At 38.4% G+C, this 14,688-nt stretch overlaps 1 protein-coding gene across 1 annotated transcript; it reads right to left on the bottom strand.

Annotated features, from left to right (window-relative positions):
- Nucleotides 1–59: 59 nt before the first annotated feature.
- On the bottom strand, nt 60–9,611 carry hypk (huntingtin interacting protein K). The gene is made up of 4 exons (XM_061975413.1): nt 9,413–9,611; nt 7,184–7,239; nt 7,011–7,062; nt 60–246 (listed from the first exon to the last, which is right to left on the bottom strand). The coding sequence occupies exons 1-4, from the start codon at nt 9,572–9,574 to the stop codon at nt 151–153; spliced, it is 366 nt and encodes a 121-aa protein (XP_061831397.1). The 5' UTR covers nt 9,575–9,611; the 3' UTR covers nt 60–150.
- Nucleotides 9,612–14,688: the final 5,077 nt, after the last annotated feature.

Here is a 14,688-nt window from a genome sequence, read left to right as displayed (position 1 = left end):
ATTTTCACAAAATAAATGTGTCCATAGTCATTTAAATGAGCATTAATACAAAGATGAGATAGTTGTTGAAATATTTTTTATTTGAAAAAAAAAAGAAAAAGGTTGCTTGTAATTCTGCTAAGAAGTGATCCTGTATGTGTGTGTGTGTCCTCAGCTGGTCAGCGCCACGAGCGCGTCCACCACATTGCCCATGTTTTCCCTCAGACTGCGCTCTGCTGCCAACCTTGAAATCTCCATCTCTGACATCTGCATCACAACATGGACGTCATTCAGTCAGGAACACACTCATTCAAGTCTAATTGATTACAATCAATTCATATGTATTTATAAATATAGATTTTTGGAGGATTAAATCAATAAATGTATCTATAACATATATATATATCTAACAGTTGTGAATGGTTACAAGTTTATTAAAAAAATATATTAAGTAATCAAGTTTACTGTACAGTCCTGAGGATTTTGCGAATTTTTCAGATTGCTGCAGCCTTTTCACAAACTGCAATGCTTTCCAAGCGTTTGTCTTGATTAAATTGCAGGAGAAAGTTGCAATAATCAGAGTGTAATTATAATAGAAAGCTTTGTTGAAGAATAAGATGAATATATCATATATATCAAATAAAAATAAGCGCACAAGGAGGAAACCAATCCCCCGGACCAAAAGTCACAAATACATGAGCAACTCGGGATGGTACCGAATGTTGTAGGTACCGAGTACCAAGCGACTTCCATCACTACAACCGGGTACCGATTCACGTAAAATCAAACGGTACCACATTCCGTTGCAGACTCGGCACCACTTGGTGGAAACAAGCACTCAGAGTGGACTCAGTTGAACTGCCTCTTAAGTCATGTTGAAATGTTCCACGCCAACAAAGCAAGCATGTCTGATAGAAAGCCTCAAGTATAGTAAAGCTCCTCTTTTCCAAATGTGCAAACTCAAAGTTAATATTCATTGGATTTGCCATATAAATGCTACTGATTGGCATTAGCAATTTTACATGGCGATTTCAACAACTAAGTTTAGTAATGAAAATTAAACTAAGACGCACTTTACAATCAAACAGCTGGTGTGTAATAAGTACAATACTGACAATATAAACGAGGCCTGGGCGATAAATCCATTTGATGTTTATCCATTTTTTTTAACGTTTCTCTTCTTGCGCCGGCATATTTTTTTTGCCCTAGGATCTTCCGTTGCTTCAGCAAACAGACACACATAGCACGACATCGCAAATGCTAAAACAAACGAGAGTGAGACGGTTGCTCCAAAGAAAAGAAAAGTGTTGTCAGTGGTCTGGTTTTGCGGCAACAGGCATGGAAACAAAGGACTGCACGCTCCGTACTTTGTTTAAAAAAAGATGGCAGCACAACAAACTTATTACAGCACCTGAAACCGAAGCATTAAGCCGAGTGGGGGAAGTGCAACTCTTTACAAGGCGAACAAGAACATAAACAAACTCCCGCTAAAAAACATCTATGTATGGTAAGAAAGAAGCACAGTGTAAAACGATCACTAAAGCGGTTGCTAAAGACGTGGTGCCCAATGTTCCCTCTAATTATTCATGTGTGTGAGCAAACACAAAAACTCCCTGAGCATTCAGTGGAGCACATGTGAGCAACATCACACGTGGCAATACCAGCAGCACACCTGTCTCAAACCAATCTTTTATAATAACACTCAAATGAGAGGATTATTTTGTAATATTAGTGATTTGGCCCACTTGTAATGAAAATAAAAGAAATGTTGTTTTTCATAAGCTATGGATTAGTATTGTACAATATGTCTGGGTGGGGGTCCTGCTTTGGAAATCATTTGTACCCCTTTCAGAGATCACATTTGGTTCCCCTTAAACATCCTCATGTTGCACAATGAAATGTAAGCATAGGATGAAGTGTGCATTCCTGTAACTTTCTCTAGTAACAGCATTCCATGATTAATATCAATAAATTAACATGAATAATAAATGACAGTAGAATAAGCACATGTATGACTGAGGAGTCAGAGTGTAACTTTGTGTGGTGTTTGAGTTGTCCGACTTTTTGTGTGGCCTTAAACGCACCAGTGGCTTAGTGGTATGCGTGTTGGTGACAGATGACAAGTTGCTTTTGGCCTGCTTTGTACGGCAGAAAATGACTAGTTTTTCGAGATAGAAGTTTTTTACTCATGTATTTGGTGTAGTTATGGCCGAATATAAACAGTTTTGCTCAATAGTGATCCATATAATTCCCGTCCTCGAAGCATCTCGATAGACGATACAATAATTGAACGGTGTTGACGAACACCGTTAGGGCCGCTTGTTGTCACTTTCACTCAGAGTTGCATTGCAAAATTATACAGAATAAATATGTTTATTTTTGTTTAGAATTCAGATGGGTTTGATTTGGTGCGTGGCATATATTTGCTGTGCGCAGAGGACGCTTGAGCAGTGCGCAATTGCGCAGGCGCGCACCTTAGAGGGAACGTTGGTGGTGCCCAAACAGAGGAAAAGCCTGCGTTTATCCACTTACTAAACTGTAGACCTCTCAATGCTACATTTGTATTTACAAAATGACCTTTAAAGTTTTGCCTCCCATAGGAAGTTATACATTGAATAAACTTTATTTGAGAAATGCATATTTATAAAAATTTAAGAACAAGCATCACAATAATAAGTACCGCATTTTTCGGAGTATAAGTCGCACCTGCCGAAAATGCATAATGAAGAAGGAAAAAAACATATAAATCGCACTGGAGCCCGGCCAAACTATGAAAAAAACTGCGACTTATAGTCCGAAAAATACGGTATATGCCAAAATCTGTTTTATCTTTGAGTTTTTTGAAAAATGTGTTTTATAAATTCCAATTTATATCCGATGTAAAAAGAATCAATTTGATAAAGATTAGAATGTTGTTAAGAGTACGATGCAGTGTATGCAGTACACTCATTTTTGATCAAATAAAAGAAAAACTCGTATTGAATTCTCTCTCTTTGTATTCATTGGCTTCTTTAAAAAGTAAGGGAAAAATCAGAAAAAATTGTAAATCTAATTTAAAAAACAAACAAAAAAAATAAATAGAGGTTTTATTTTCAGGCTATATCGCCCTGGCCTATTTACTAGTATAAACACTTTTAGGGTGCAACATAAGACTAGATTCAGATTAATGGCAAAGACTACTTCTTGACTACGGTGACACACAGTAATATCTTAATATCTCCACTCAAAAAATAGAAACTTGTCTTCGGTTTTGTTGGCTTTATTTACATACGGTGTGGCAACATCCTGACAGTGTCCATGTTCTATAGCCTACACACTACTGCTACCTAACGCATCTTGGAATTGCGACTGCAAGCAAAGTTTACGATATAATACTTGCAAATGCAGAAGTGTAAAAAAATCAGGTATAATAACTGCACAGCACTGTTAGGGCTAGACAATAAAACAATATCAATATATAGTTTTAAAACAATATCAATATATAGCTTTATTGTCCAGCGACAGTAGTGATTTAGTATACATTGTAAAAGATGTAAGACTAGCCTGCAGCACAACGATAATATATAACCAAGTTGAAAAAGAGGTCTCACTCTGCCATGAAACTTGGCTGAGAGAAGTGTGAGGTTCGCAGCTTTAAATAGTTGGGATGGGACAACCTATATCCAACAAAAAGGGTAAAGCGTTCATAATAAACTTAAAATGGTCAGAACTGATTTAATGGTTTGTATAAGTTAGAATGTTGTTTGGTTTTTAGAGTAGAGTTGACCATGCTTCTTTTGCTTAGCGAAACGTGCATCTTTCTTACACAATTTATGGAGAAAGGACATCACTTCTGGGTGTCTTTTGGCCACCATACATCATGATATCATTGTTTCCTGTATCGCACAGCTCTAAGCACAGTTGTTGTAAAAAAAAATCTGTATAATCACTCGCCATACAGCAATAGATGATATCTGTCTATTACCTGACCAATTCTATGTTAGCTACCTCTCTTGGTTTATAATATATATTTTCTGCTGGATCGACTCTTTATTTTATGCTGCAGCTGTTACACAGACTGTAATATTGTACATGGTCATTGGGATTTGTTATATACGTATTGTATGTATTATGTAATAATATAATATAATATAATGATATATCAGTATGTATTATATACTGTATAATATAACAAATATTACATTTACGGTATGTTATACTGCTACTATGGTAACATTTTAGTCTACTTTATACATTTTGTTTTCGCCCTCTTTGTGTGCCCTTGTGTGCATTACCCTTTCCATCCTTTGTAACTGAGCTACTGTGTGGAACAATTTCCCTTGTGGATCAATAAAGTTTGTCTAAGTCTAAGTTATAATCAGCTCAGTTTTAAATATTACAATGAAAAAGAAAAAAAAGATTATAAAACAAATTACCTTTTTTTTTTTTAAACAAAAGTACGGTACTGAAAATCTGCACACATCCTGGGAATTGGTACCGTATCAGTTCAAATGTGAAAGGTACCCATGCCTATGAGCAACCAATGGTTATGTCGACAACCGCTTATGTCGACTACAGTCAGGCAGACCGAGGGGTATCGACTTTAAATATTTTTTGTATGGTTATCAACAGTGTTGGGTTAGTTACTGAAAACCAGTAACTAGTTAGTTACTTTATTTCAAAAGTAACTCAGTTACTTACACCAAAAAGTAATGTGTTACTGTAAAAAGTAACTATTTAGTTACTTCCTTTTTTCTCTCTCTTTTTTTAAGGCTCCCATTAATGGCCTTTTAGCCTTCATTTCAGTACTGTTATTGCACTGGACAATAATACAATCTGTTGATCAACTTGACTGAACTCTGCTAAGCAATGTGGTCTACATACAACACACAAAGACAAAGATATGTTTCAAAGGGCCAATTTATTTCAGGCCACAACAAATTGACAAAACTATTTGAAATAGCTGCAACATAACATACATAACTAACAAACCACATAATAACAACTTAGCTTTAAAGCTGGCTTCACCCAAGGAAGGCACACATGACATACACAAAGCCTAACCAGGCATTTCTCTCTCTCAAGGAATTGTGAAATAAAATCATGTATTCAGGAGATCAACACTGTAGTGAAGCCCAGAACACACTACACATCTCCCCAGTTTTAGTTTAGAGATAAGGAAAGATTGCCTGGCCCACTAGCATCCCTCTTTATGTTTGTGAACTTTATAGTCTATACATTTAGAGTGATGTGATAATCCAACACTCTAGAAGTCTAGAATGAAAGAGTATATAAGAGAATTGACAGAGTGTACCTTCAATGATGAGCAGAGGCAGAGTTTGGAGTGTTTTCTTTAGCTCGCTTTCCATGTTTATGTACTCACTGTCCAGGTACTTGGAACATGTTTTCCGTGCCATTTGTTGTTTGACGCCGGTATCATGCTAATTAGCTGCCTGAAAGCGGGTGACTCCACTGTAGAAATAGCCTGCATGTCTTCTAGCACATACGCTGCAATGGCTCTATCAATGTTGTCCTGGCTAGCAGTCCCTCCGTTAAAATCCTTAGGTGGAGGTGAAGTGGCATCGGAGTCTGTGTCTCTCTTTACTAGCTTCGTCAAAGCATGTTGCTTATGTGGCGTGGCGAAGTTGGGAGAGTGGCCGTGCCAGCAATCTGAGGGTTGCTGGTTCAATCCCCACCTTCTACCATCCTAGTCACGTCCGTTGTGTCCTTGAGCAAGACACTTCGGTGGTATAGCTCGGTTGGTAGAGCGGCCGTGCCAGCAACTTGAGGGTTGCAGGTTTGATCCCTGCTTCTGCCATCCTAGTCACTGCCGTTGTGTCCTTGGGCAAGACACTTTACCCACCTGCTCCCAGTGCCACCCACACTGCTTTAAATGTAACTTAGATATTGGGTTTCACAATGTAAAGCGCTTTGAGTCACTTGAGAAAAAGCGCTATATAAAATGTAATTCACTTCACTTCACCCTTGCTCCTGATGGGTCCTGGTTAGTGCTTTGCATGGCAGCTCCCTCCATCAGTGTGTGAATGTGTGTGTGAATGGGTGAATGTGGAAATGGTGTCAAAGCGCTTTGAGTTCCTTAAAAAGGTAGAAAAGCTATACAAGTATTACCCATTTACCATTTATGTAGCTGTTTCAGCAGATTTGAATTGCTGTTTTGGGCAGTATTCCCGGGCACGGTCACTACTGCTGCTGCTCACTGCTCCCCTCACCTCCCAGGGGGTGATCAAGGGTGATGGGTCAAATGCAGAGAATAATTTCACCACACCTAGTGTGTGTGTGTGTGTGTGACAGTCATTGGCACTTTAACTTTAAGTAGATGGGATCTTTGATCCAAGACACAACGTACATTTAACTCAAATGTTCTTTTCTTTGTGCTCGACAAAAGAAAAGTAGTGACAATGTCTCCATGTTAAGAAACTCGACTTCTGGCTTCACCATGATGTCTTGTTAGTTGTTCTGAGAGTAGTGTATGTGTGTGTGTGTGGCCCTTTAAGATATGACAGCATGTGAGGTGAGTGACGTCAGTGAGTGAGTGGGCGAGAGAGGTGAGGGAGCGCAACAGTGAGTGCGTGCAGGTGCTCTAGCTTGGTGGATGGTTGCGTGTTAGACACCAATAAAGTCGCAAAGTTGCAACAAACCGCCGGCCTCGTCATTCACCCTCGAGTCCGGAGCTGTAAAGACCCACTGCCGGGTAAAGTGAAGGGTGTTAGCCCCGAAGTACATAGGCCCTGGAGGAACGTCTCCCCTGCGCTCCGCTCCTCGGTCGAGGAAAGCACGCCTTTTGTTTTCCTTGTGAGACAGAAGGACGACACTTCTTCTGTTTCTAGCCGATAGTACATTAAAAAATAACGTAAAATAACGCAGTAACGCATCATGTAGTAACGGTAACTGAGTTACTGAATATAAAAAATAACGCGTTAGATTACTAGTTACCGCCAAAACTAACGGCGTTACTTTGTCCCAACACTGGTTATCAACATATAAAAATGACATTACTTATCATGTGTGTTTGGTCTTTTAGACAAACTTACAATTAATTCAACGTCTTCTCTCTTGATGGTGACTCTGGCCAACTCTTTTTCTCTGAAAGATCAAACACAATTTTCTCTTACATCATTTCGTAGCAAGTTTGACATCATTTGAATAAATTTTTCACAACTAAAAGTGTAATTCTAAAGGATTGACAGGAATTCATTGATGGTACCTCTCTTGTTTGGCTTTCTGTTCTCGTGACCTTCTGTCTCCTATCACTGACATGGCCTGGAAACAAACAAACACCAATATCAACGTCTGTTTGAACTGCAATAGTAAATGTAAATGTACCGTATTTTCCGCACTATTAGCCGCACCTAAAAACCACAAATTTACTCAAAAGCTGACAGTGCGGCTTTTAACCCGGTGCGCTTTATATATGGATAAATATTAAGATTCATTTTCATAAAGTTTCGATCTCGCAACTTCGGTAAACAGCCGCCATCTTTTTTCCCGGTAGAACAGGAAGCGCTTCTTCTTCTACGCAAGCAACCGCCAAGGTAAGCACCCGCCCCCATAGAACAGGAAGCGCTTCTTCTTCTACTGTAAGCAACCACCCGCCCGCGTAGAAGAAGAAAAAGCGCGCGGATATCACCGTACGTTTCATTTCCTTTGTGTGTTTACATCTGTAAAGACCACAAAATGGCTCCTACTAAGCGTCAGGGATCCGGTTCATGAAAAGACGCAATCTCTCCATCCACACACGGATTACTATTTCACAGCAACTGATATTCCTGTGAACGCACTGTGGATACAACGGGAGCACGTACGGTGAATATTCGCACCACAGGGAATGAGAAGTCATCCTTCACTGTGGTTCTAGCTTGCCATGCTAATGGCCAGAAACTTCCGCCCATGGTGATATTCAAAAGGAAGACCTTGCCAAAAGAGACCTTTCCAGCCGGCGTCATCATAAAAGCTAACTCGAAGGGATGGATGAAGAAAAGATGAGCGAGTGGTTAAGGTAAGTTTAAGTTTACGCGAAGAGGCCGGGTGGCTTTTTTCACGCAGCTCTGTCCATGTTGATATACGTATGTTTGTGATTGCGTACATTTTGGGAGTGAACAGAGTTGTTAGAACGCTGGTTTTTAATATATTGTTAAAGTTTGACTGACCTATCTGACTGTTTTTTTGACATTCCTTTAGCGCAGTTAGATGCGGCTTACAACACGGGGCGGCTTATAGGTGGACAAAGTTTTGAAATATGCCGTTCATTGAAGGCGCGGCTTTTAACCCAGGGCGCCTTATGGTGCGGAAAATACAGTATGTTTATGGCATAAATACAGAGCACAGTTATAGATGATGACTCTTGCTGCATGCATTTTGCCGCTACAAGTATTTTATAGTTGATGCAGACTAAAGACCAAATGTCTTCCACTGGAACAACTTTTAGCAGGAGCAATACATGGAGGACAACAATAGACACTCTCTGTCCACGTTCATCCAGTTGTACGCTCTCTGTACATGTAGATAATAAGTACTGTTTTATGGCAGCTATTCATCGTGTTAGTTCAGCTACATACAACAGAACTCTAATGGTAAGTGTATTGTAACAGAGAAAGAAAAAATGTAAAGAAAAAGCCAGAAAAATAACATTAAAATGGAAATTAATGAATGCATGCAAATTTGGGCTTTATCGCCCATCCCTTATGACATCTATGTAGCCTTTTATTAGACCATTTTGTTACAGTTAGATGATGACGTCACGTTCACCCCCCCCCCCCCCACCTTCAACTGCAAATCGATTGCTGACTTGTGGGCGTCACTGTGTTTTTTGTGTGCTAATATTATGAATATTCGTGATTATTATTCGGGATTTTATTATTGATGACAATATTTTTTCGTTATTATTTTGCATTTCAAATTACCTTCCAACCAGGAAGTATTCTGACCTCTCGGATCAGTTTTTTTTTGATTGATTGATTGGAACTTTATGAGTAGATTGCACAGTACAGTACATATTCCGTACAATTGACCACTAAATGGTAACACCCCAATACGTTTTTCAACTTGTTTATTAAGTCGGGGTCCACGTTAATCAATTCATTGTAATAGTAAAAGTTATGAAGCACATCATTTAGTCCAGTATTAAAGTCTCCTAATCTCCAGTATTAAAAAATAATAATTCGCTAATTTTTCCGAAATATTTCTCATATTTCAAATGCAAATGTTGACAGGTTTTGATCAAATATGTATTATTTGAAGACAATGCGTGGTGGTGCCGGGCTGGGAGCATTGTATACAGACTGTAGTTGTGAAGAATAAGTCGAGTTTATCCAGATTTGGTAGTGTAATTAAAAGGCTATTTGCGCATTTCAGCGTTTGTGGTGAAATAAAGCGAGCATGAAGTCAGCAGTGGCCTCATGTTAACTAAAGAAATACCAACAAGCGTTGTTCTTACTGTTTCTAAGTCGGAACTGGAAATTTCTTTCTCTTCCGCATAGTCGGTGACTCTCTCCAAATCTGCAGCACCGCTGTCATGTTTGCGAGGCTTTTCTATTTGTTTCCCAGTACAGTTTTCTTCAGTTTCTAAATCCAAATCCACATCTCCTTCAGTCGCCATGTTTGCAACGCTAGAGAAAGAGACCCGGAAATAAAACGTCTTCTTTCTCCCTGTTTTCCGGTCACCGAAGCATTGTGTTGTGCATTGCTGCCCTCTAGCGATCATTCAACGCTATTGCCTCTTTTTTCCTCGATGCATCGTGACCCCGAAATGGACAAGCGGTAGAATATGGATGGTTGGATGGATGGATATTTCCAACTGCAAATGAGAATTTGCAGTTGTACTAATTGTACTAAATTGTACTAAATTGTATATTTAGTAAAAACATTTTAAAGGATTAAACTCCCTTGAATACTGAAAAAAGACGTTGCCCTAAAATTTGAATTTATTATTAAAACTAATAATTTAAATCCTTATTAAATGTTATATATTACATATATTTGTGTTACTCTTTATCCCAACTATACTTTGTCCTTAATTTAGTTTAGTCATGTCTGTGGGGTTTCATTCAGTCCTGTAACCATATTACCCCCTCTGAAAAGGTCACATGGTCCATATATATATATATATATATATATATATATATATATATATATATATATATATATATATATATATATATATATATATATATATATATATATATACACATATATATATATATATATATATATATATATATATATATATATATATATATATATATATATATATATATATATATATATATTATATATATATATATATATATATATATTTATATATATATATATATATATATATATATACATATATGTGTTGGCCCGTCCATGATATATATATATGTATATATATATATATATATATATATATATATATATATATATATTTATATATATATATATATATATATATATATATACATATATGTGTTGGCCCGTCCATGATATATATATATATATATATATATGTGTATATATATATATATATATATATATATATATATATATATACATATACATATATGTGTTGGCCCGTCCATGATATATATATATATACTTTTGACCACAACTGTATATATATATATATATATATATATATATATATATATATATATACATATATATATATATATATATATATATATATATATATATATATATATATATATATATATATATATATATATGTCTTAATAAGGTTATCCAAAAAATAGTGCTCGATACCGTAGTAGAGCGCAATATATGTATGTGTGGGGAAAAAAATCACAAGACTATTTCATCTCTACAGGCCTGTTTCATGAGGGGGGGTACCCTCAATCATCAGGAGATTTTAATGGGAGCATTCGCATACCATGGTTTATATAGGGCACAGAGTGGGTGGGTACAGGCTGGCCTAGGGGCGTGGTGATTGGCTCATGTGTTACCTAGGAAGTGTTTCCGTCTATGGCGGCATGTTGTTACAATTTCGCTGCGCTTGTTGAGGGATGACAGGTCTGGACGGTAAATAATAAACAGTTTCTCTTTCAAGCATAGGTTGCATCTTTTATTACCACTATTGTAAGGTGTGCTGGATGCAAGAATTTGCCATGTTATTGAATATTCAACATTATTGTCTTTGAGGTCCCAAATGTGTTTGCTGAGTTCTGTGGTATTTCGCAGGTTTTTGTTCCTGAAAGAAGCCTTGTGATTGTTCCATCTGGTTTTGAATTCTCCCTCGGTTAATCCTACATATGTGTCGGATGTGTTAATGTCCTTGCGTATTATCTTAGATTGGTAGACAACTGATGTTTGTAAGCACCCCCCGTTGAGAGGGCAATCAGGTTTCTTTCGACAGTTACATCCTTTGTTGGTTTTGGAGTCGCTCTGTCTGGGGGTCGACGGCTCATTTGCAATTGTTTTGTTGTGGTTTGAGATGATTTGTCGTATATTGTTCATGCAGCTGTAGCTCAATTTAATGTTGTTCTTGTTGAATACTTTTCTTAGGGTGTTGTCTTTGGGAAAGTGTTTGTCAATCAGATTGAGGAATTTGTGTCCAATGTTCGTTGAGACGTTTTTGCTGTATGGGGGGTTGTACCAGATGATGTCGTTTCGTTTTCTGTTCTTTTTTGGCTGGTTTCCTGGCGTGGGTTCATAGGTGAGGGTGAAATTGTATCCGCTTTCATCAAGGGCTTTTTGGTACGGGGGGGTTGCTTGGTCAAATCCAGCTTTGCTAGATGACAGCATCGATAGCCTTTTATTGATTCCGGTAGGTATACTTTTCGTGGTGGTGGGTGGGTGGTTGCTGTCATGGTGCACGTATTGGAGTGTTGTGTTGGGTTTCGTGAATGGTTGGTATCTGTTATTTCTCAGGTTGAAAGTGACGTCAAGGAAGTTGACGGTTTGCTTGTTGGCTTCAATCGTGATCCGTAGGCCGTTCTCTTTGAAAATTTGGCATATGCGCTTCTTGGTATTCTCGCTGCTCCTTGGCGAGGCGCGACACACTGCCAGTCCGTCATCACGGTAAATACCAAGGTTCAGATTGAGGCTAGCGAGCTGGGAGAGGAGGAAACTCCCAACGAGTTCACACGTTTCTGCTCCGTCAAAACTTCCCATAGTGACGTCAAATGTTGCATTGTTCTTTTTTTGCCATGGTGTACTGTTGTGGATGAGAATGGAGTTTTTTGCGTGGATGATGATGTTTCTTTCGTTGCCTGTGATTGAGTCGTAGTCTGAGGCGAAGTCTAGTGCTTGAGTCAGTAGGTCTTGCGTGATGGAAGGGTAAAATTCCTCGATATCAAAGGAGATAAAGTTGTGCTGTTGTTTGTCTTGGATGTTGTTGAACCATTTGATTACTGACTCAAGCACTAGACTTCGCCTCAGACTACGACTCAATCACAGGCAACAAAAGAAACATCATCATCCACGCAAAAAACTCCATTCTCATCCACAACAGTACACTATGGCAAAAAAAGAACAATGCAACATTTGACGTCACTATGGGAAGTTTTGACGGAGCAGAAACGTGTGAACTCGTTGGGAGTTTCCTCCTCTCCCAGCTCGCTAGCCTCAATCTGAACCTTGGTATTTACCGTGATGACGGACTGGCAGTGTGTCGCGCCTCGCCAAGGAGCAGCGAGAATACCAAGAAGCGCATATGCCAAATTTTCAAAGAGAACGGCCTACGGATCACGATTGAAGCCAACAAGCAAACCGTCAACTTCCTTGACGTCACTTTCAACCTGAGAAATAACAGCTACCAACCATTCACGAAACCCAACACAACACTCCAATACGTGCACCATGACAGCAACCACCCACCCACCACCACGAAAAGAATACCTACCGGAATCAATAAAAGGCTATCGATGCTGTCATCTAGCAAAGCTGAATTTGACCAAGCAACCCCCCCGTACCAAAAAGCCCTTGATGAAAGCGGATACAATTTCACCCTCACCTATGAACCCACGCCAGGAAACCAGCCAAAAAAGAACAGAAAACGAAACGACATCATCTGGTACAACCCCCCATACAGCAAAAACGTCTCAACGAACATTGGACACAAATTCCTCAATCTGATTGACAAACACTTTCCCAAAGACAACACCCTAAGAAAAGTATTCAACAAGAACAACATTAAATTGAGCTACAGCTGCATGAACAATATACGACAAATCATCTCAAACCACAACAAAACAATTGCAAATGAGCCGACGACCCCCAGACAGAGCGACTCCAAAACCAACAAAGGATGTAACTGTCGAAAGAAACCTGATTGCCCTCTCAACGGGGGGTGCTTACAAACATCAGTTGTCTACCAATCTAAGGTAATACGCAAGGACATTAACACATCCGACACATATGTAGGATTAACCGAGGGAGAATTCAAAACCAGATGGAACAATCACAAGGCTTCTTTCAGGAACAAAAACCTGCGAAATACCACAGAACTCAGCAAACACATTTGGGACCTCAAAGACAATAATGTTGAATATTCAATAACATGGCAAATTCTTGCATCCAGCACACCTTACAATAGTGGTAATAAAAGATGCAACCTATGCTTGAAAGAGAAACTGTTTATTATTTACCGTCCAGACCTGTCATCCCTCAACAAGCGCAGCGAAATTGTAACAACATGCCGCCATAGACGGAAACACCTCCTAGGTAACACATGAACCAATCACCACGCCCCTAGGCCAGCCTGTACCCACCCACTCTGTGCCCTATATAAACCATGGTATGCGAATGCTCCCATTAAAATCTCCTGATGATTGAGGGTACCCCCCCTCATGAAACAGGCCTGTAGAGATGAAATAGCCTTGTGATTTTTTCCCCCCACACATACATATATATATATATATATATATATATATATATATATATATATATATATATATATATATATATATATATATATATATATATATATATATATATATATATATATATATATATATATATCATGGACGGTATATATATATATGCATATATGTGTTGGCCCGTCCATGATATATATATACATACTTTTGACCACAACTGTATATATATATATATATATATATATATATATATCCATCCATCCATTTTCTACCGCTTATTCCCTTTGGGGTCGCGGGGGGCACTGGAGCCTATCTCAGCTGCAATCGGGCAGAAGGTGGAGTACACCCTGGACAAGTCGCCACCTCATCGCAGGGCCAACACAGATAGACAGACAACATTCACACTCACATTTACACACTAGGGCCAATTTAGTGTTGCCAATCAACCTATCCCCAGGTGCATGTTTTTGGAGGTGGGAGGAAGCCGGAGTACCCGGAGGGAACCCACGCAGTCACGGGGAGAACATGCAAACTCCACACAGAAAGATCCCGAGCCTGGGATTGAACCCAAGACTACTCAGGACTTTCGTATTGTGAGGCAGACGCACTAACCCCTCTTTCACCGTGCTGCCCTATATATATATATATATATATATATATATATATATATATATATATATATATATATATATATATATATATATATATATATATATATATGTATATATATATACAGTTGTGGTCAAAGGTTTACATACACTTGTAAAGAACATAATGTCATGGCTGTCTTGAGTTTCCAATAATTTCTACAACTCTTGTTTTTTTGTGATAGAGTGATTGGAGCACATACTTGTTGGTCACAAAAAACATTCATGAAGTTTGGTTCTTTTATGAA

This window comes from Nerophis lumbriciformis, linkage group LG15, assembly GCF_033978685.3.
Source record: "Nerophis lumbriciformis linkage group LG15, RoL_Nlum_v2.1, whole genome shotgun sequence".
Classification (NCBI taxonomy): domain Eukaryota; kingdom Metazoa; phylum Chordata; class Actinopteri; order Syngnathiformes; family Syngnathidae; genus Nerophis; species Nerophis lumbriciformis.
The sequence above is the reverse complement of the archived record's forward strand: the minus strand, read 5'-3'. Positions and strand labels throughout refer to the sequence as shown.